This window comes from Tasmannia lanceolata, unplaced genomic scaffold (genome assembly GCF_043159265.1).
Source record: "Tasmannia lanceolata isolate RefF3 unplaced genomic scaffold, GAP_Taslan_0.1 ptg000026l, whole genome shotgun sequence".
NCBI classification, from domain to species: Eukaryota; Viridiplantae; Streptophyta; class Magnoliopsida; order Canellales; family Winteraceae; genus Tasmannia; species Tasmannia lanceolata.
Genome location: NW_027518703.1, coordinates 3,802,414 through 3,823,438, shown reverse-complemented (window position 1 = coordinate 3,823,438; position 21,025 = coordinate 3,802,414). Strand labels below are relative to the sequence as shown.

The window sequence follows — 21,025 nt, the reverse complement described above, 5'->3', positions numbered from 1 at the left end:
ATGGAGAATAACGAGAGAGCTAATACTCACAGTGCCCATGTTCTAGTCCTCCCATTTCCTGCCCAAGGTCACATAAACCCAGCAACCAAATTTGCTAAACGTTTAGCCTCCAAAGGCCTCAAAGTCACAGTGGCCACCACCATCCTCCTCGAACACAAGGAAACCCAAATTGGTTTGCTCAAGATTGAAAACATCTGCAATGTCGAAGACTTTGTTTCCAATTCGGATACTACCCACGCCTACTGGCGTGGTATGAAAGCAAGTATCACACCAGCCTTAGAAGAGTTTATAGAGAAACACAAGAATTCTGATGATGCTTTCTGTTGCCTCATCTATGACTCCCTTCTTACTTGGTGTTTGGATGTTGCCAAACAATTTGGATTATATGGAGCTCCATTCTTCACTCAGCCTTGTGGCGTGGGCGCCGTCTTCTACCATGTGCACCAGAAGTTGTTGACGATGCCCTTGGAAGGTACCACAGTCTCCTTACCTGGATTGCCAGAAGTTGAACTATCAGAATTGCCTTCTTTCCTTTTGGAACCAGAAAATTACCCGGGTTCATTGGAGTATCTCGCTAATCAATTCTCGAACTTGGAGAAAGCCGATTGGGTTCTAATTAACACGTTTGACAAGTTAGAAGCTGAGGTTGGCATTGATTTTTTTTTCCTATTTTCATTATTATTTTGTTGGTTCATTTTGGACTCAAATTTGCTTTTAGTTTTGAGTCAAATAAGCAGTTTTTTACTCAGATCAATTCTTAAAATCCAAAACAATTAAGGACTTAGGATACAAGAGAGCTATTCCTACGGAGAAAAGGAAAGGAGTGCTAACATATATCATTCACCCAAGTGCATGCTTTTGGTTGTTGAAAAATAGGCATGCTTTGGTCCAGCCAAGGAAGTGGGACAGATACACCTCTGTGTAACACTCGACCCCACCTTGGGTCAGTGATGCAGGTGCACCTGAGCCAATCAAGGGCCGAATGTTCCACAATGGTCGACAGCTTTAGAACCGTGAACGGATCACTAAGGACCATCGAATCGATAAATTGACGATCTATATCGCCAATAAGTCAAGATTATGCCGGAGATGATGTTACTCATAGATCAACTTTGCCTCTCCCACCAATTCAGAGATGGCAATAAAGTTGCGGACGCTCTCGCAAATGAAGCAGTTATTTCCAAATCGAACCGATTTTATCAAGGCTGGTCAGAAATGCCAACCACGGCCCGTGGGGCTGCAAGATGTGATGCTTTAGGTCTTCCTAATCTCCGGTCGAGGATGACCTAGGTGGTGGGCGGTTTTTAGGGAATGTGTTTGATTTAGAGGCGAGTCGATTAGCCCTCTTTCTGTATTTTTGCAATTTCTATATAATATTTTGAGGTCCTCCCCGGGGCCGCAATCTGTTCCGGGTTAAAAATATAAAAAAAGAAAAAAAAAAGAGTCAAGATTATGCCGAACAACCCAGATCTCTGGCTTCACGATCAACTACTCTTGATGATTTCACCATAATGAGAAAAGGGTCGGAGTTTGAAACTAGAAATCTTGTTGAACAAAGTTTTAATTCTAATTTTTCTTTGAATGTTTGGGCATGGAAGAGAGTATGCCTTGCTAAACTAGTAGATTTCCTCTCACTAGCCTGTTGTTTAGCCAAATAGGCTTATCGGAGTTTCCGCCTTTAGGAGTTATAAGTCGTTTTTCTTGTAGACTCTGTTCAGTTGTGTTCCGTTGGTTGAAACCCCTGGAACTAAGGTGGCGAGAAGGAAAAAATAAGAAAACAAAAAAGAAAGATATGCAGAAAACCTTTTCTTACTAAAGCGAGAAAGGAAAAGGAAATGTCTTCCTGTTCTCGTTCATTCCTGCTCAGTTCGATTGAAATCTAGAGAAGGAAAAGGAAATGTCTTACCGTTCGTTCTCGTTTGAAAACCCTTGGAAAACCTTCTTCATCAAGTTCAGATTGTAATAAAAAGAGAACATAAGAAATGTACTAATTACTTGTTTTAATCGTCTAAGATATCTCATAAGAGATCTCTTCTAACAAAGCATGTAGGTAGTCCTAAACAAGTACGTAAGATCCCTGCCACTTGAAGAACGATTTTGTCCTCAATATCACTTAGCTATTCCCCTTCTTGTTCCTTGAAGAACATGTCGTCATCCATTAGATGTGAACTCCATCTCTAATTGCATAAAGTACCAGATGATGGGTCCCGATGTGGCTAACCACTGCACGCCCAATACCATGTCGCAACCCCCAAGCGGAAGAAGGTGCATATCCACCTTAAAGGGCGTCCCTTGCATAATCCATTGGAAGTTTTGGCATATAGTGGTACTTGACAAATTAGTTCCAATAGCCACGGATACAGACATGAGTTTAGTAGGTTGACCATCACACATACTTCGCATAGCCAACTCTGGGTCTAATGAATTATGAGTGCTCCCAGAATCTATCAAGATTACCACATGACACACTTTGATATATCCCTTAACGAGCATGGTTCAGTTTCAGTTTGTTCTAGCCAATGCATGTAATGAGATTTGAAATTCCTCATCCGCATGTCCTTCGTGAATGCCAGGAGGTTCATCCTCTTCATCACCTTCTAATAAGAACAACAGTTGCTTCTTGCATCAATGGTGCCGACCCATGGTATATCATTCATCACAATTATAGTGGAATGGTTTTTCCCTCCTCTCCATGTCGGCTTATGTTAGCCTATGAATAGAATGTAGAGATGATGGTGAAAGGATTCTCTAGTGTGGGTTCTTTGAAAGGGGTCTTTAATTGCCTAGGCATAGCCTTTGTACTTTCTTCTTGTATCCTTTCCATCCCTATTGCGTGTATGATTGTGGATGGATAAAACATTCAAACTCCAGCCCTTATATGCTCCTTAGGTCCTCTGATAAAGCAACTCACAAAAAATTCGTCTTATAACCAGTGAATTGGGTTAACAATCTCTTCAAACTTTTCCTGATTTGACTTGACCGAGTCGATCTGCCTCAGCTTGGTCAATTCTCCAACTGAATCCTCATCTGACGTTTGCCCAAAACAGAGGCATATGGATTGCACAGAGTCCACCCATTCAACAGGTCCTTTGGTTTTCTCGAGCCAAGGGAACCATTGCAGGGCTCTTTCCTCCAAGTGAATGGAGGCCAGTTGTACCTAATGAGATTTATCTATTTGATTGCAGTAGAAGAATCTCTCGCATTGGTATGCCCATTCCATGGGATCTTGCCCACTAAAACAAGGAACTTCAAGCCGCTTCTCTTCCCCACCTGGAACGCCTTAAAAGGTTCAGCTTCTTCTGAACTTTAGCAGTGCACCATTCCTTCTTCAATCAGGTTTGGTTAGGTTGCTTTCCAACACAAACAGCCCTTCAACATTCAGCATGATGCTGATTTCTTCAACCTGCAAATCAGCCCCAAGTTCGGCTCTTCTTCACACTGTGTTGGGGGTTCCACTTGAGAAGGAAAGATCCCACATCGGAAAAGTGAATAGATGTGGATGGTCTTGGAAGGACTTGCGAACCCTCCCCTAAATGGCTAGCTTTCAAGGGTGAGTTCTAATCAGGTCCCAACAGGTGGTATCAGACCCGGGGCGTATGACCCCTGTGTACCCACAAGGTCGAAGAAAATCCCGTGGGGAAGATCTTGTAAACCCCGTTGTACTCTCAAGGATGGTGAAAATCTCTCTGGGAAGATCTCGTAGTATCCACATTGATTCCACATGGAGGGGAAGATTATTGGGGGTTTCACGGGAAAAGCAAAGATCCCATATCAGAAAAGTGAATAGATGTGGAAGGGAATACAAATACTTAGGCACCCTCCCCTTAATGACTAGCTTTTAAGGGTATACCCGGGGCCCAACATGCCGAAATCACTTCAAATGAGTGAAATCTGGGTAATTGGAACACCACCGAGTACTTTCCTCCATGTCAAAACTAACTCAGAAAGCGGCTAAAATTCTGTAGGTTTACCACCTATAAATCAGATTGTTTGAAAGTCAGGTTGAAGGGACCAAAACTTTATCAGATTGTTTGAAAGGCAGGTTGAAGGGACCAAAACTTAGCCTATTGTTCAGAATTTCAATGCACAAGACACTAGCCTTCTGTCCGTTGTAAGCAAACAAAAGTCGGCAAGTTGTTGAATTTCCTGCAACCTGCCATTACCCTATAGCTGCTCACAGATCAATCTTCCACTGAGCTTATTTCCATTGAGGAAAAACCTATCAACTTGCTGCTTATCAATCCAACACCCAGCCTTACTAATCATCGTTTCAACATCACAACATCTACGGCATACGATCCTCATGATCAATCCCCAACTAAAACTGCAACCAATATTGTTGCCTCATCTCATTAGAAAGTTCCAAATTCCAAAAGAACTTCACATCCCCTTAACTCACTTAAGAGCAAGGCACACATATTTAAGTAGCAACAAACCCTCCCGAGCAGAAATCTTCGCCACCCTTCGAAACCTTGCACTAGTAGAAACCTTCACCACCCTTCGAAACCTTGCACTAGGAATCACTAAATCCTCTGAAATGCAACAAACACTCTGTTAACCCCAAGGAATCAGATGAAAATGTCACAAAGCGTAGTCTAAAGGTTATTATCTGCCTCTCTAAGAAGAGCAAAGACAATGAGATTCTTTGGCGAATAAAATTCATGTGGTTTCAAGAAAAGGAAAGAAGAAAGAAGTGTTAGAGATTTTCACACTTTTGGAAATCAATTTTCTCCTCCATATTTCTACTCTATTCTCCATTTGGATGATCTCCTCCCTATTTTACAACAATCTTTATCTTCTTTCTAGCATATATTGATTTTTATTCCGTAAAAAATAATTTTTTTAGGGAAGTTAGTTTGAGGTAAGCTACTTCCATGCTAGTGTTTTATTAAATCCTTGATATTTTTTATGTGTTATTCCAAATTTATCAAAAGTAATTGAAATCAATTATTTGGGATATGAATTGTTCATATTTCGGTGATTTTTTCTTTAGCAAACTAAAAGAATTGTAGTGGAGATGTGAATGCTTAGATGGATGTGCGGCCACACAAGGTTAGATAGAATTAAAAGTGAAGACATTCGTAAAAAGGTGGGGGTGACACCAATTGAGGAGAAGATGAGAGAGCACCGCTTAAGATGGTTTGGACATATCCAACGTAGGCCTTTGGATGCTCCAGTGAGAAGAGGTGACTCGTGCCAAATTGATGGAGTAAAAAGAGGTAGACTAAAAACAACTTGGGAAGAAACAGTGAGAAAAGACTTGATAGTTAAGAACATAACAGAACATGACCTTGAATAGGATAGAATGGAAGAAAATGATCCACGTGAACCCAACTAGAGCCAAGATTAGAGCCGAGTAGATTCCTTTCACCTTCTTCATGAAATTTTTCTAAAGGATTCATTTAGCCGACCCCAACTAGTTTGGGACAAAGGCTTTGTTGAGTTGAGTTGAGTTGAGTTGAGTTGAGAAACTAATTAATTTTTTTTAAAACACATTATTAATCATGTAACTATTGCTTTGGAAAATTTAATGCATTGTTTTGAACATGTTACTATTCCTACAATCTTGTTTTGAAAATTTAAATGAATTAATTCAAACATGTTCCAATTTTCTGAATTTTTCTTTGGGAAGTTACATGATTTATTTTTAAACATATTATTTCGGTGAATATTGTTTTGAAAAATTTAATTCTAAATCAAGCATAAAAACTAGGGCTGCAACTCGGGTCGAGCGGGTCGGGTCGGGTTTTTTTTCGGAAAACCCACGATTCCCAAACCCGGCCCTACCCATGATAAATCTCAGGTCGGTTCGGGTCGGGTCGGATTTTTTCACGTTGACGCAAATTTTTAAGGAAAATTCTTGTTTGGCAAGGCAACTCAACTCATAGAAGCAGAAATTACACTCACATTACACTTGAATCAAACAATGATGTAATTACACTCACATCACACTTGAATCAAACAATGCTCTAATCAAACAATGTTGTAATTACAATCAAACAATGCTGAATCAAACACTTGAATCAACCCAACTCATAGAAGCAGAAGTTACACTCACATACAGTAACTGGGTGCGTGGGTTTTCACTTTTAACTTTGGGATAATTACATTTACACCCCCTCTAGTTTCTGACACATCCACTTCCACCCCTATAGTTTAAAACGTGACAAATACACCCCTGTAGTTTCAATTTGTTTAAGGTTTGCCCCCTCAGCTGAAGGTTCGTCCATAAATTGAAAGGTTAGGATGATCCGATGGAGCTGATTTTTTGGGCACACCATATCTATGTCAGGACCCATCAAATGAACGCTTTGGATCATCCAAATAATGTGGGCCCCTACCCGAATCCAAACACTACCAAAAAATCATCCAAATAATGTGGGCCCACATTGTTTGGATGATCCAAAGCGTTCATTTGATGGGTCCTGACACAGATAGGGTGTGCCCAAAAAATCAGCTCCATCGGATCATCTTAACCCTTCAATCTATGGACGAACCTTCAGCTGAGGGGGCCTACCTTAAACAAATTGAAACTACAAGGGTGTATTTGTCACGTTTTAAACTATAGGGGTGGAAGTGGATGTGTCAGAAACTAGAGGGGGGTGTAAATGTAATTATCCCTTTAACTTTTAACTAACAATAGAAAAAAATGTACATACTATAACTTATGTAACTCGGGTCGGGTCGGGTCGGGCCCCTTCAAACCCGGCTCGACCCGAGATTCATGCGGGCTTTTGAATGCCGAACCCGGCTCGACCCGAAACCCATGAAACCTGAACCCGACCCAGGCTATTTTCGGGTCGGGTCGATGCGGGTCGGGTAAAACCCGGCTCGAGTTGCAGCCCTAATAAAAACTACTTGATGAGAAATGTTGAAACATGATTTGAAGCAAATGAGATTTCGGTGAACTACCAGTTGCAATGGTTTTGATATGGTGTTAAGAATGATATGGAAAATATATGGATCATGCTTGCTCTCAGTCTGGCTATGTATTTTTGATACCCTACCTATCAGTGGGGCTGTGACACTAGAACTACATTTGATACCCTATCTGTCAACCGTGGGGCTGTAACATTGGAACCATATTTCTACATATTAATATGGCTGTCGCATTGACCATAGACTAGACATATGAGCATAAAGTGATTTATTTGAACTATGATGCAGATGATTTAATTCTGTTTTCAGCTATGACGGATAGTTTACTTATGAGGAACGTCTTCTTATAATATGCATTCATATGCTTGATCCAACCAATATAGGTATCGGTTATTTAGTGAGTGTTCTACCTAAAACATAGTTTTTTTTATTCATGCATAGTAAGATATTAATCATGAATTGGAGTTTTATTAACAATTAAATTCAACTGGGCTTGTTTATTCATTTTTAGGAAATTTAGATTGCTGCCATGAAGGAAAATTCGAGAGATCTATCTATGGTGTAAATAGTTAGATCATATGTATGTAATGATTCTAGTTAACTTGGCCTTGCACACTAATGGGATTTGATCACAAGGGTTTGTGGCATTCTCATGTGCCTTGTCCATATTCGTGGGTTGGGTTGTGACATTCAGGCCTTGGGAGATAATATAAGCGTGTTCCTCTCTTAAGATTAGGGTTGATCATGTAGAAAAAGGGAGTGTAGATATAATCTCCTGTTATTTATTACATATTGGTTTCATATTAATTTAGATTTACTTATTACTTTCTAACAAGTTTAATTGAAATGTGTTTAAGCTGGTAAGTTGGATGAAGGAGCTATGTTCTCTGAAGACGATCGGGCCGAGTGTGCCATCTATGTATGTAGACAAGATTATTGAGGGTGATAAGAACTACGGTAGATTTGTCGTGTTATGCGGGTTTCGGATATGAAGTGGGTAGGATGCTGATCATGTCAGAAGGACGCCCCGGAAGTGAACTATCTCTCCAAAGCTCTATCGATGGCACAATTCATTGGATTCTAGCCTCCCGGGAAAGAGTTGACGACGACCCGAACTCTGCAAAAATCTCCTCTCCTTCTCCGGCTGGGCAAATGGTTTCCGAAGAAGACTTGGGTCTTCCTTTAAATACTGCTACTGAAGGGGTAAGTGAAGCTGAAGAAGGTCACCATCCCATAACTGCAATCCAGGATGTCTTCAATGCCATCAATGAAGCCTCAGCATTGCTGTCTGTGCCGGAGATAAATGCCGGGGTCGTCGGGTTGGTGGAGTCGGAGATTCCTTCACATTCAGTCTATTGTGCGCAGAAAGCGGCGCCGGTTAGCAGCATCTCACCTGGCAAAAATTTTGAATTTCAAAAAGGGGGTCCCCCACATGCATACAGGTGGTCCAGTGTAGCTGGTCCTATTCAAGACTCATCAGCAACAACTACTCCTTACTCTAAGGTCAACAGCTTTGAAGACATTATCTCAGCCTTATCCCCTCCGTACCACAGCGACTCTCCTCGAGTAGATGTAATCCACGTGCCAGATTCGGGTCCAATGGAATTTTCTGAAAGAGAAGTTGCTTCAGAGGACCTTTGGGCTTCTCCACTGGTGGGCCCTGGGAACCAGGAGGAGGTATGGGCCTTTGGGTCTTATTCATTCTGTATTGGGTATGAATACATGTGTTGGGTGGACAAAGACGTTGGGCCTGCTCATCACTCTACTCCTTTCTCAGCGATTGATTTTACTCTGGAGCCTTTTTCTCACAATTCCACTACAATTGCTGCTTCTTCTCCTTACTTATTGCGCTTTATAAATCAGAGCCTCCTCCACGGCTCAAGCACAATGGGCGTTACTCGCACGTATTCTGAGACTGAGGAGGAGCTCGGTGACAACCGGGTGTGGGGGTATAGTTTGCAACGTCACAAGAGTAGGTGTATCCTTATCTCTCGTGATGACCGTTTCTTCATTCAGTGCTGGGTGGGGCAAAGGAAGGTGATCATTGATTATAGTGGTTTGGGAGGTATGAAGCATTTATTCTCTGGTGAAGTTAGGGAGTGGTCCTTTCGCTCGCTCGTCAGGGTATCGCTTGGAAGTTTCTCCCATCTTTGTCCACTGAGATGGTGTAGCAAGGCAGATTTTCAGCTCCTGCCTTGTGCCTCAGAACTCTCTTATGTCCCTCCACGGAATGACTCAGGCTTGGTTTCTCCCCAACAGGTGCTTGAATTGATGGTGGATCATATCATGCACCTTAGTTCTCATCTGGGCCTAATATTTCCGGGTCCCGTTGAGGAATATAGGTCTAGCATAAAGGCGGCAGAACTATGGGAGGTCGCTGGAGTGTCATCTCCAGCCTCCATATCCGAAGTAAACCTGAAACTCACGGAGCGAGAATTGGTGAGACTTCAATCGGATATCAATTATGATTCTGGATCGCATAGCAAAGGTCTCACATCCCAAAAAAAAGGAAGAAAGTCTGGTATCAGGGCGGGGAGGAATTCATCGGAATACAGTTGTTAATGAAGATTTTATCCTGGAATATAAACGGCTTGGGCTCTCGGGAGAAAAGAATTCAAATCAAAGCATTAGTTAAACATCGGCGCCCTGAGGTTGTTTGTCTTCAGGAAACAAAGATGGAGCAAATTCGTAACATAGATATGAGAAGCATGGGGTTCAATACTGACTGGAATTTTGCTTTCTTAGCATCCAAAGGAGCTTCAGGGGGCATCTTGGTGGCTTGGGATTCAGTCTTGTGGGCCAGCATGGATGTTTGGCGTGGAGTTTTCTCTCTCTCCGTTGCTTTCCGAAAATGCAATGATAATTCAGTCTGGTTCTTCTCAGGCGTCTATGGTCATTTGTCATCTTCTGAGAAGTGTCTTTTTTGGGAAGAATTAAATCAGATGCGACGCCTATGCTCCGCTCCTTGGTGTATCGGGGGGGTTTTCAATGAAGTTCTAGGATCAAGGGATCGCCTTGGGGGCCAGCGAGTCACTGCGGGTATGAGATCTTTCGTTGATTTCATCGCAATCAACGAGCTCGCAGATTTACCTTTGGGTGGCTCCTCTTTCACCTGAGCCAGAGGTTCGAACCGTAGTCGGCTTGACCGATTTCTTCTCTCGGGTGACTGGTTGGCAATTCTTTCTGAAGTCTATCAGCAGGCTTTACCCCATTCAGTTTCCGACCATTGCCCTCTCCTTTTGTCTCCTAAAATGGAGTTCTGAGGCCCGCCCCCTTCAGATTTGAATTAGCTTGGCTGGAAAATCCCCAAATGGAGGCTCTCTTAGTCCGATGGTGGTCTGAAAGCGTCTTCGAAGGTCCAGGGGACGTAGTTATAAGCAAAAAATTACGCTTCATTAAGGGGAAATTAAAAGAGTGGGATAAGGAGCAGAAAGAAGTGGACCAAGGCAGGAAGAGGATTCTTGAGGACAGATTGATGGAGATAAATACATTGGCAGAGAGTGGTTTGGCCTCGCGGAGGATTATGAGCAACAAGGAAGATTAATTCAAGAGCATAAAGAGTTGTTGATGCTTAAAGAAATCTCTTGGCGCCAAAGATCTCGAGTCAAGTGGTTGTTGGAGGGAGATAAAAACACAGCCTTCTTCCATGCCATGGCTAGTGCTCGCAGAAGAAGGAACAGAATTGAATCCTTAGAAGTGGAGGGGGAGATTGTATCTGACAGGGAGCGGATTATTGAAGAAATTATTGCATTCTACAGATCTTTATACTCAGCTGATGGGATGTTACGCCCAATTCCTCAAGACATTTGTTTTGCTAGCTTAAGCCTGGAAGCCTCAGCCGGATTGGAAATCCCTTTCTCTGAGGTGGAAATCTGATCAACACTGTTTTCTCTGGCAAAAGATAAAGCCCCTGGACCCGATGGTTTTTGTTTGGCTTTCTTTCAAACTTGCTGGGAAACAGTAAAATCGGACATTCTTCGATTCTTCATAGAATTTTTTGAGGGAGCTATCCTTGACAAAGGGACAGGTGCAACTTTTCTCGTCCTCATTCCAAAAATTGAAGGAGCAACAAAAAGCTCGGATTTTCGCCCGATTAGCTTGGTGGGCAGCCTTTACAAAGTCCTCACAAAGGTTCTGGCGGATCGTATCAAAGCGGTTCTTCCTTCAATTATATGGTCTGTCAAAGTGCCTTTATAAGCAACCGGCAAATTCTTGATTGTTCTTTAACAGCCAATGAAGCCATTGACTATTATCGGAGGAAGGGGGAAGGCGGCATCCTATGCAAGCTTGACATGGAGAAGGCATATGACCGAGTGGATTGGGTAGCATTAGATTTTCTCATGGGTCGTATGGGCTTTGGGGGTCGGTGGAGAGGGTGGATCCGGAACTGCTTATCGTCCGCCTGGTTCTCTGTCCTCATCAACGGATCAGCAAAAGGATTCTTCAAATCTTCTAGAGGATTGCGGCAGGGAGATCCTCTCTCTCCTTTTCTTTTCCTGATTGTGGCAGAATCACTGTGCAGACTGCTGAAAAAAGGAAGTCAGTTGGGGCTATATCAAGGGTTCCTTATTGGCGAGAGTAAGGTGGAAGTATCGCTTCTTCAGTTTGCGGATGACACTCTTCTGTTCTGTTCTCCGGTCATATCCCAGATTCTCAACCTTAAAGCTATGCTTCGTTGTTATGAGATGGTTTCGGGTCAAAGATCTAATTTCGTAAAATCTCGGTTGTTCGCGATCAACGTTTCTGAGAGCGATGCATCCTTTTTCGCCGGAATTATGGGGTGTGGTTTAGATGTCTTTCCAGCAATCTATCTGGGTCTTCCTCTTGGTGTGGGTCGACCGAAACACAACCTATGGGCTCCTATTATTCAAAGGATTGAGCGACGTTTGGCCACCTGGAAGCGCCGGTTGGTTTCCAAAGGAGGTAGATTAGTGCTTATAAAGGTCGTTCTATCCAATATGCCGATATATTTTCTATCTCTTTTTCAATGTCCCGCCTTGGTTGCTAAATGCATCGAACAAATTCAGAGACGCTTCCTGTGAGGCGGATCAGGGTCTTCCAAGGGGGTCTCCCTGATTAAATGGAGTATGGTCTGCTTGCCTACTAAAAATGGAGGTTTGGGTATCAGGAGGGTTCAGAGTTTTAACCAGGCCCTTATGGGCAAGTGGCTATGGAGATTTGGCGAAGAACAATCCTCTTTGTGGGTCCGGGTCATTGGAAGTAAGTATGGTTCAGATCATGGACATTGGGACTCTGTTGATAATTTTAAACTCAAAGGTCTCACGGTTTGGAGGGATATCTTGAAGTTGAAGTCGTTATTTGCTCCTGGCGTCCGATTCAGAGTATATAGGGGGGATCGGATTCGGTTCTGGCAGGATCCTTGGTGTTCGGATGATCCTCTTCAAGTGATGTTTCCTGACTTATTCATCGTTTCATCTCAGAAAGAGGCCTGGGTATCGGAATGTTTTGCAAGGGAACAAGGGAAGGTGGCTTGGTCTCCTAAGTTTCGCAGAGACTTCTTTGTTAGGGAGTTAAGCTCTTACAGCGCCCTCCTCTCCTTATTGGATTCTTGCTTCATCAAGTCTTCGGGCGTAGATCGTCGGATTTGGATTTGGAATCCTTCGGGGATATTTTCAGTCAAATCTTTTTATAACCATCTGATCCCTTCTTTAGTGGAGCATGTGTCCTCCTCGGTTTGGAGACAATCTTGCCCTCCGAGAGTTGCTTTCTTTGGGTGGTCGGTTAGCCGGGGCCGCATTCAAACTATGGATTTCTTGAGGAAGCGAGGAATGTGGTTGGTAGATCACTGTCCTCTATGTTTATCCGATGGGGAATCCATTGACCACCTTTTCATACACTGTAAGGTTGCTCGCCATATTTGGGGTCTTATTTTTTCTCGTTTTGGAATCAGTTGGGTCCCCTCCAACTCTATGGCTGAATTCATTCAAAGTTGGGCCTGGACTCCTTGGAAAAGGAAAGGCAGAACGTTGTGGAAGATGTGTCTCCTGGCCTCATGGTGGTTCTTGTGGAAAGAGAGGAATGCTCATATCTTTGAAGGGAAGGCTAGATCTCCCTATTGGATTTATATTCAGTTGATAGTTGCGGTCATATCCTGGGCTCGAAGCCTTCCTCTGTTTCGTTTTGTTTCAGCTTTCGACCTCTGGGAAGGATGGTCAATCATATGCTTGGAATCGGCTACCAAAGTGAAAATCCTCCCCTCCTGGACTCCTCCTCCTCCGGGGTCCCTGAAGCTTAACTTTGCGGATCGTCTATCGGCAATCCAGGAGTGGCAGGAGTAGGGGGGTTATGTAGAAACCACAAAGGGGAAGTCCTCTGGGCCTACTCGGGGCCTATTGGAGTGGCAGACTCAAACGAGGCAGAGGTCCGAGCCGTTCATAGCGGGCTTCTTTCGATGCCTCGTCTGGAGTGCGACAAAATTATCGTTGAAGGGGATTCCTTAAATGTTATTCGCTGGCTTTCGGGCGCCGCTTCTCCCCCCTGGCGATTTTTGCCTCTCTTAGAGGAAATAGAGGATAGAGCTAAGGGCTCCTCAATAGTTTTTCGCCATGTCAGAAGATCAGCCAATGCGGAAGCAGACTCCCTTGCCAAGAAAGGAGTCTTTCGGGCCGCGTTTGAGTGCTTTGACTATCTACCTCCTTGAATTATTGTACTGCTATCTTTGTATTATCTTTGTTCCTTCAGGACCACCTCGGTTCTGTTTTTACATATATATATATATATATATATATATATATATATATATATATATATTCTGTTGCCCTTTTCAAAAAAAAAAATGTGACAAATGCATGGAGTGGCTAGACACAAAGCCAATCGGGTTGGTTGTCTATCTCTCGGTGGGGAGCCTCTCGAATATGGATCAAGGGCCCATGGTGGAACTGGCATGGGGTCTGGGGGAAAGTAACAAGTATTTCTTATGGGTGGTAAGGGAAGAGGAGGAGAACAAGATTCCCAGCAATTTTGTAGAAGAAACAGCAGAGAAGGGTATGATAGTGAACTGGTGCTCCCAATTGGAGGTCTTGGCTCACGAAGCAGTGGGCTGCTTTGTAACACATTGTGGGTGGAATTCAACATTAGAAGCTCTAAGCCTTGGAGTACCAATGGTGGCAATTCCACAATGGGCTTACCAGCCCACCAATGCAAAGTTTGTGGAGGAGGTTTGGGGGGCCGGAGTGAGAGCTAAGGTTGATGAGAAGGGGATTGTAAGAAGGGAAGAAATTGAACTACTGTGGACAAAGGGAAAGAGATTAAGAGGAATGCAAGCAAATGGAGGGAATTGGCAAAAGAGGCACTAGAATTGAGTGGAAGTTCAAATAAGAACATTGAGGATTTTGTAGCTACACTTTTGAATAAGTGATATTTTAGACTTGTTAGGTATTCTATGATTGGATTGAAACATATTATAATAGTTGAATAGGAATCCGTTTGGAAACATAGAGTTCAAGGAATTGTCCAAACAAGAATTCAAACACCAACAACATTTAAAGATATCCATTTGAAAACACAGAGTTCAAGGAATAGCTCATCTGTAAATACTCAATTCATTACATGTGACTTCATATGATTTACAGATGGAAATTAAAAAATAAATTAAAGGCCAAAGATTCGAACCCAAATACAAATTTAATTCACTTTAGGCCACTTTTGGATACCCACAAGATTTAGATTTGGATTTATTTGATATTTCGAACTGGATCAGATCCTTAGATTTCCAAATCAGCTACAATAGTGAAAAAAATTCCGATTTTCAAATCTGTTCTGCGAGACATTATTTGGAAATCATTATTTGTGGCAACTTCCTTCACCATCACTGCTCCTTGACGCTGCTCCGGCAGCAGCGAGATATCCCTCCCTCCTTCCCCTCTCTCTCTCTCTCTCTCTCTCTCTCTCTCTCTCTCTCTCTCTCTCTCTCTCTCTCAAAACATGATCATGACGATGATTGATGTATTTTGTATCCAAAACTCAAATACAAATGCATGAGGTATCCAAACGGGCCCTTAATTTATTGGGTTATCATAAGCCTCCAAAAAATCTCGGTTGTTCCATGGATTGCTAGAAGGGCTCTGGTAGTTGCAAGGTCTTTGCCATGTAACAACCGAGATGAGCAATTCCTTGATCTAAAAATCCATTCCTCATAAACAACCAATATGAGCAATTCCTTGAACTAAAAATCACTATGCCAAATTCTTATTAATGATAGAAAATCAGAAGTTTTACAGCACATGAAAAACATCAGCATCAGCTTGAAATATGAACTAAGAAAAATTATAGAAAATATGAACTAAGCAATTTGACGATATTGAGAGAGAGAGAGAGAGAGAGAGAGAGAGAGGGGAATGAGGAGCATACCTGAATGGAAATCCAGAAACCCGAGAACAAAACTCCCCCCCGTAAGTTAATTCACCCCATTGTTTCCATGAATTGACGTCAAAAGACGTCAATTCATGGAAATGTGGCAGACTTTTAACGCTTTTTGACGCCAATTCACTTTAAGGGGTGCGGATTGTGCGAATTTATCATCTCCAAAATTAATAGGGTGCCCCCTTTATGGTTAATTTGAAAAATTAAAAGAAGTAGAAGAAGGTTGCTTTGGGCATTTTAACATGGGGATAAAATGCATATATATACCCATCAGCATTCTTGGCCTATCCTTTGCATGGGTGTAAAATAGTGGCCCCACTCAATCTTACATGAGTGTTAAGACAGTGGGCCCACCATATCAAAATTTTGGGTGTAATTGCTGAGACACACCCCGTGCATGGGTTTAGGGGAGATGGTGGGACCCATCCAATCAAAACATGAGGCGAAAAAGAAAAGTGGGCCTGCTCTATGCATTGTCTTGGATGGAAATCATGGAATGCACCCATCGAAACATGAGGATGATTGGCCCCACTAATGCATAAGTTAGGGTGGAGTTGATGGGACCACCCTATCAAAATAGGGTATAAAATGGTTGGTCCCACCATATGAATAGTTTTGGGTAGAATTGGTAGGCTCGGCCATACTCAAAACATGGTATAAAACGGTGCATATCAAAGTGGTAGATTGCCATACCCAGCAGTCTTAAATGCAATTGAGGGGGAAAAAACGGAAAAAAAGTTCTACTAACCAAACTTTAGAGGGACCATTAGTTGTGGTAAATCAAAACCAAATCAAAACCAAATCAAAACTGAATTACTAGGAGAAGGTGAATTAAGGCCGCAAAACTGATAGACGGCGAAATTAGGGGTGCAACTCGGGTCGGGTTCAACCCCCCCCCCCCCCCCCCCCCCACCCAAAAAAAAAAGACAGGTCGGGTTGGGTTGAGTTCGGATCGGGGTCGGGGTCGGGGTTCCCAACTCAGGTTGGGTTTGGGTCGGGTTCAGGTCGAGAGCTTGGGCAACCCGGCATTTCTTATTACTTTTTTTTGTAAGCTTAAAAACTCTGGTTGGTTCGGGTCGGGTCGAGTTGAAAAAAAGAAAAAGAAAAGAAGGGTTCCTCGGGTCGGGTCGGGTTGAACCTCATCAGGTTGGAAATCAGGTCGGGTTCGGGTTGGCCTCAACCCGACCCAACCCGGCCCGAGTTGCACACCTAGGCGAAATGTTCTTGCAGGGGCAGCATTAATAGTTGTAAACCCTATTTTCGGAGTTAAAAAGTTGTTTCTAAACAAGTTTTTCTTAAAAATACCAATGACAAATGGAAAGAAACATGCTTAGTATATATTATAAATAGGGATTTGCTGGGGACCATCGCACAAGGTGTTGTGCCTAAAATCGGTTAACAGATACGGCAGTGACGTAAGAGCTGAGCTGGAGGACTCGAGGAGCCGAACTGAAGGAAATAGATCCTGGGGAACTGTGTTCTGCACAGAAGCAAACGAGGTCAGAGTGACCAACCCGGAGTGTTACTCCGAACAGGCCCTTCGACACTCAAGTCAGTATGAGCAGGAGTGCAGAGCTTGTCTTAAGAGTGGTGGGTGAGAAGTTATTACCCTCGTTTATGAGCTTTGGAAGCCCTTTTATAGAAGAAAGTCTGGGGTAGTTGGGGAGTTATTACTGCAGGACAGGTGTCAGCCACCTATAGGTTCAAGCTCACCTACTCAGCTGTAATTACCAAACTACCCCTGCTGACGTGGGATCTGTGGTGGGCCACACTTGGGCCACGTGTCGGCAGCTGATAGGCTGCTGTTTTTATACCCCATCAGTTGCCCCCCAGTTCTCCAAGTCATTGTGGTGACTTGGGGAAGTGTGGTGAGTTACATCTCTGATCGGTGTGAGTCTGTCCGGCCTGCGAATCAGTCCGAAAATTTGTCAGTCCGGCCTGGCAATCAGTCCGGAAATTTGTCAGTCCGGTTGGAATCAGTTCGGAAATTTGTCAGTCCGGCTGGAATCAGTCCAGAAATTTGTCTGTCCATTCGTCTGAGGGTGCGCTACTAAAGTGAACCTCTGCTTGATTTTCAAGTCGGAGCAGAACTTTCGGAAGTCCCGGCAGTCGAATTGTCTACCGTTGTTTGTTATTAAGACGCGGGGGACCCCAAATCTGCAAACCACTGACTTCCAAAAGAAGTTCTGTACGTTTTGCTCTGTGATCTGGGCCAGAGGTTCAGCCTCCACCCACTTGGTGAAATAATCGATGGCCACTACTACGAACGCGCGCCTTCTGGAGGCTGGTGGAAAGGGGCCTAAGATGTCCATCCCCCAAACTGCGAAGGGGAGTGGGCTGATGATCGGGGCCATAGACACAGCAGGCTGGTGAATGGTGGGAGAGAACTTCTGGCATCTCTCGCACTGCACTTCTTGACCAGGTTCAGTGCGTCTTGTCTTAATGTGTGCCAGTACAGGCCTCTCAGCAGCACTTTGATTGCCAGGGCCTTGCCCCCCAGATGTTCTCCACAAATCCCTTCGTTCGCCTCTTGTAGGGCGTAAGCGGCGTTGCTTGGCCGAAGACACTTTAGGTACGGGAGGGTGTATGACCTTTTGTACAGGTTCTCACCATCAAGGGAAAACCGAGCTGCTCTCTGTGTCACTTTGCGGGCGTCCTTCTTCGCCTCGGGGAGCTTCCCGCTACGTAGATACTTGATGATTTCATCCATCCAACAGGATTCGTGCTCTACCTGCATTATTTCAGCGGCCTTACCTTCGATACTGGACTTCTGTAGAAACTCCATGCATATACTCCCGAGAGTGGTGTATCCGGACGCAGCCAGCTTAGACAACACATCTGCTTTTGTATTTTCTGTTCTGGGGATTCTAATGACCTCAAAACTTTTGAACTTGCTGGCTAGCTGGCGGACATGGGAGAGGTACTTGACCATACGCTCGTCGCGGGCCTCATAGACCCCTTGAATCTGGTTTGCAACCAGCTGGGAGTCACAGTATGCTTTAAGCCTCTGGGCGCTGGTCTAGACTGCAAGATTCATTCCGGCTAGGAGAGCTTCATATTCAGCCTTATTGTTGGATGTGCGGAATCTGAACCTCAGGGCGTAGTCTAGAGTGAAGTTGTCTGGCCCGGTCAGAACCAGACCGGCTCTACAGCCACCCTTGTTCGAAGATCCGTCCACGTACACTTCCCAGAGCGGTTCGACGGTCGATGGATCTTATCCTGCTGGTACGGGTATGATTTCTTTTTCAATTCCGTCTTCTGCTTGCCCCTCAATTGCAATTGCTTTTTCCGCAGCTGGGGTTTGGACAATTTCGGGCTCGATGATCTGCCTGGGGATGGTGCATTCAGCCACGAAATCTACTAGCACTTGAGCCTTGATTGCTGGCCTCGGGATGTACTGGATATCGAATTCGCTCAGCTCTATGGCCCATTTCACGAGTCGTCCTGAGGTGTCCGGCTTATGGAGAACTTGTCTGAGTGGCTGATCGGGCAGGACCTTTATTGTGTGAGCTTGAAAATACGATCTTAACTTCCTGGCTGCCATGACTAGGGAGTAGGCCAATTTATCGAATCGCTGGTACCTGACTTCGGCATCATACAGGACTTTGCTAACATAGTAGACAGGTTTTTGCTGGCTGTGCTCTTCACGAACTAGGACAACTGCTAGAGCCATAGGGCTCACGGAGAGATACAGGAGTAGCTCTTCACCTGGTTCCTGTTTTGTTAGCAGTGGTGGAGAGGACAAATACTGCTTCAACTCCTCGAATGCGGCCTGGCACTCCTCTGTCCAGGGCGCAGTCTTGAGTCCTTTGACTGCGTTGAAGAAGGGCGAGCATCTCTCTGCGAACTTTGAGATGAAGCGTCCCAGAGCAGCCACCATTCCTGTTAGCCGTTGCACTTCTCTGATGGTTTTTGGTGGAGTGAGCTCCACCATGGCCTTGATCTTCTCTGGATTGGCCTCTATCCTCTTTGGCTTACCATAAACCCAAAGAACTTTCCCGAGCTGACGCCGAAAGTGCACTTGGTGGGGTTGAGCTCCATGCTGTGTTCTCTAAGGACTTGGAATGTTTCTTTCAGATCAGACACATGATCATGTGCGTTTCGGCTTTTGACCAGCATATCGTCGACATAGACTTCCATGTTGCGGCCGATCTGGTTCCGGAAGAGTTTGTTCAAGAGCCTCTGATACGTGGCACCGGCATTTTTCAGGCCGAAGGGCATGACACGATAACAGTAAGTACCCTGATCCGTCACAAAGGAGGTCTTGGGTATGTCCGACTCATACATTCTGATTTGGTTGTATCCAGAGAAGGCGTCCATGAAGCTCAGTAGCTCGTGACCTGCGGTAGCGTCGATGAGCTGATCGATTTTCGGGAGCGGGTAGCTGTCTTTGGGACATGCCTTGTTCAGATCAGTGAAGTCAACACAGGTCCTCCACTTTCCATTTGCCTTCTTTACCATGACTAAGTTTGCCAACCAGTCCGGGTATTGGATTTCTCGGATGAAGTCAGCCCTTAAGAGCCTCTCCACCTCTTCTTTTATTGCATGCCGCCTTTCGAGGGCGAAATGCCTTCTTTTCTATTTCACCGGCCTACAGGTTGGGTCAACACCAAGTCTGTGCGTGCTGACCTCTGCGTTTATGCCGGGCATGTCAACAGGAGCCCATGCAAAGACGTCTGCATTGTCTTGAAGAAATTGGGCTAGGCTGCATTGGGTGCTGCTGTCTATAGAGGAGCCGATCTGAACGACTTTCTCCTTATCATTTTCGCACAAGGGGATGGAGATGAGGTCTTCGGCGGGCTGAATCCCCTGGGCTTCATCTCTCAGATCGAGTAACTCAATCGGCAGCGACTCTACTACGTTTTTGCCCTTGAGTGCCATTGCATAGCACTCCCTGGACTGGGGCTGGTCTCCCCGAACTTCTCCCACGCCGTTAGGCGTTATGAATTTCATCTTTTGGTGATAAGCTGAAGCGACTGCATGGATCAGGTTCTGGCCAGGCCGTCCCAAGATAGCGTTATAGATCGAAGTGGTTCTCACTACCAGGAAGTTGACCATGGCGAAGGCTTGGCAGGGTGGCTCTCCGACGAGGACTGGTAGCTCAATCTGTCCCTCCACTTTGATGACCTCTCCCGAGAAGCCGAACAGATCTGAGTTCGCCGGCCTCAAGCGGTCGTCACCTATCATCATTCTCTCAAAAGCATGATAGTATAGAATATCGGCTGAACTCCCGTTGTCGACCAGAATCTTTTTCAACTCCCAGTTCGCGATGAGCATGGTTAAGACCAAGGCGTCGTCGTGTGGCATTATCAAGTTGTCGAGGTCCGTATCTGAAAAGGAGATCTCATTCTCCGTCTTCATCTTCTTGCTGCATGTGTGCACGGCGTTGACTCGGCATGCGTATGCTTTTCGAGCAGCAGACGATGTGCCTCCAGCAGCTGGTCCGCCCATAATTGTGCCAATAACTCCCCTTGGCCGGAAATTGTGTGCTTCTCCTGTGTGGCCGTCACCTTGGATGTATTTTTCAAATAACCCCGGCCAATCAGCAGCTCGATTTCTTCTTTGAGCTGCCGGCACTCATCTGTGTCATGACTGTGGTCCTTATGGAACCGATAGTACTTTGACTTGTCTCTCTTATTTCCCTTGGAGATCATTCTGGTCGGCCACTTCACGAACTCTTCTTTACTGATGGCGGACAGTATGTGTCTCCGGGAGGTGTTGAGAGGAGTGAAGTTCTCTTCCCTCCTCTAGGGGGACTTCTCTC

At 44.5% G+C, this 21,025-nt stretch overlaps 1 protein-coding gene and 1 pseudogene across 1 annotated transcript; one reads left to right on the top strand and one right to left on the bottom strand.

Annotated features, from left to right (window-relative positions):
• On the top strand, positions 1-14,257 carry LOC143858428 (mogroside I-E synthase pseudogene; annotated as a pseudogene).
• A 107-nt stretch (positions 14,258-14,364) lies between these two features.
• Positions 14,365-19,141, bottom strand: LOC143858426 (uncharacterized). Its single transcript, XM_077369082.1, has 3 exons — positions 18,491-19,141; positions 17,872-18,226; positions 14,365-14,426 (listed from the first exon to the last, which is right to left on the bottom strand). The coding sequence occupies exons 1-3, from the start codon at positions 19,139-19,141 to the stop codon at positions 14,365-14,367; spliced, it is 1,068 nt and encodes a 355-aa protein (XP_077225197.1).
• Positions 19,142-21,025: the final 1,884 nt, after the last annotated feature.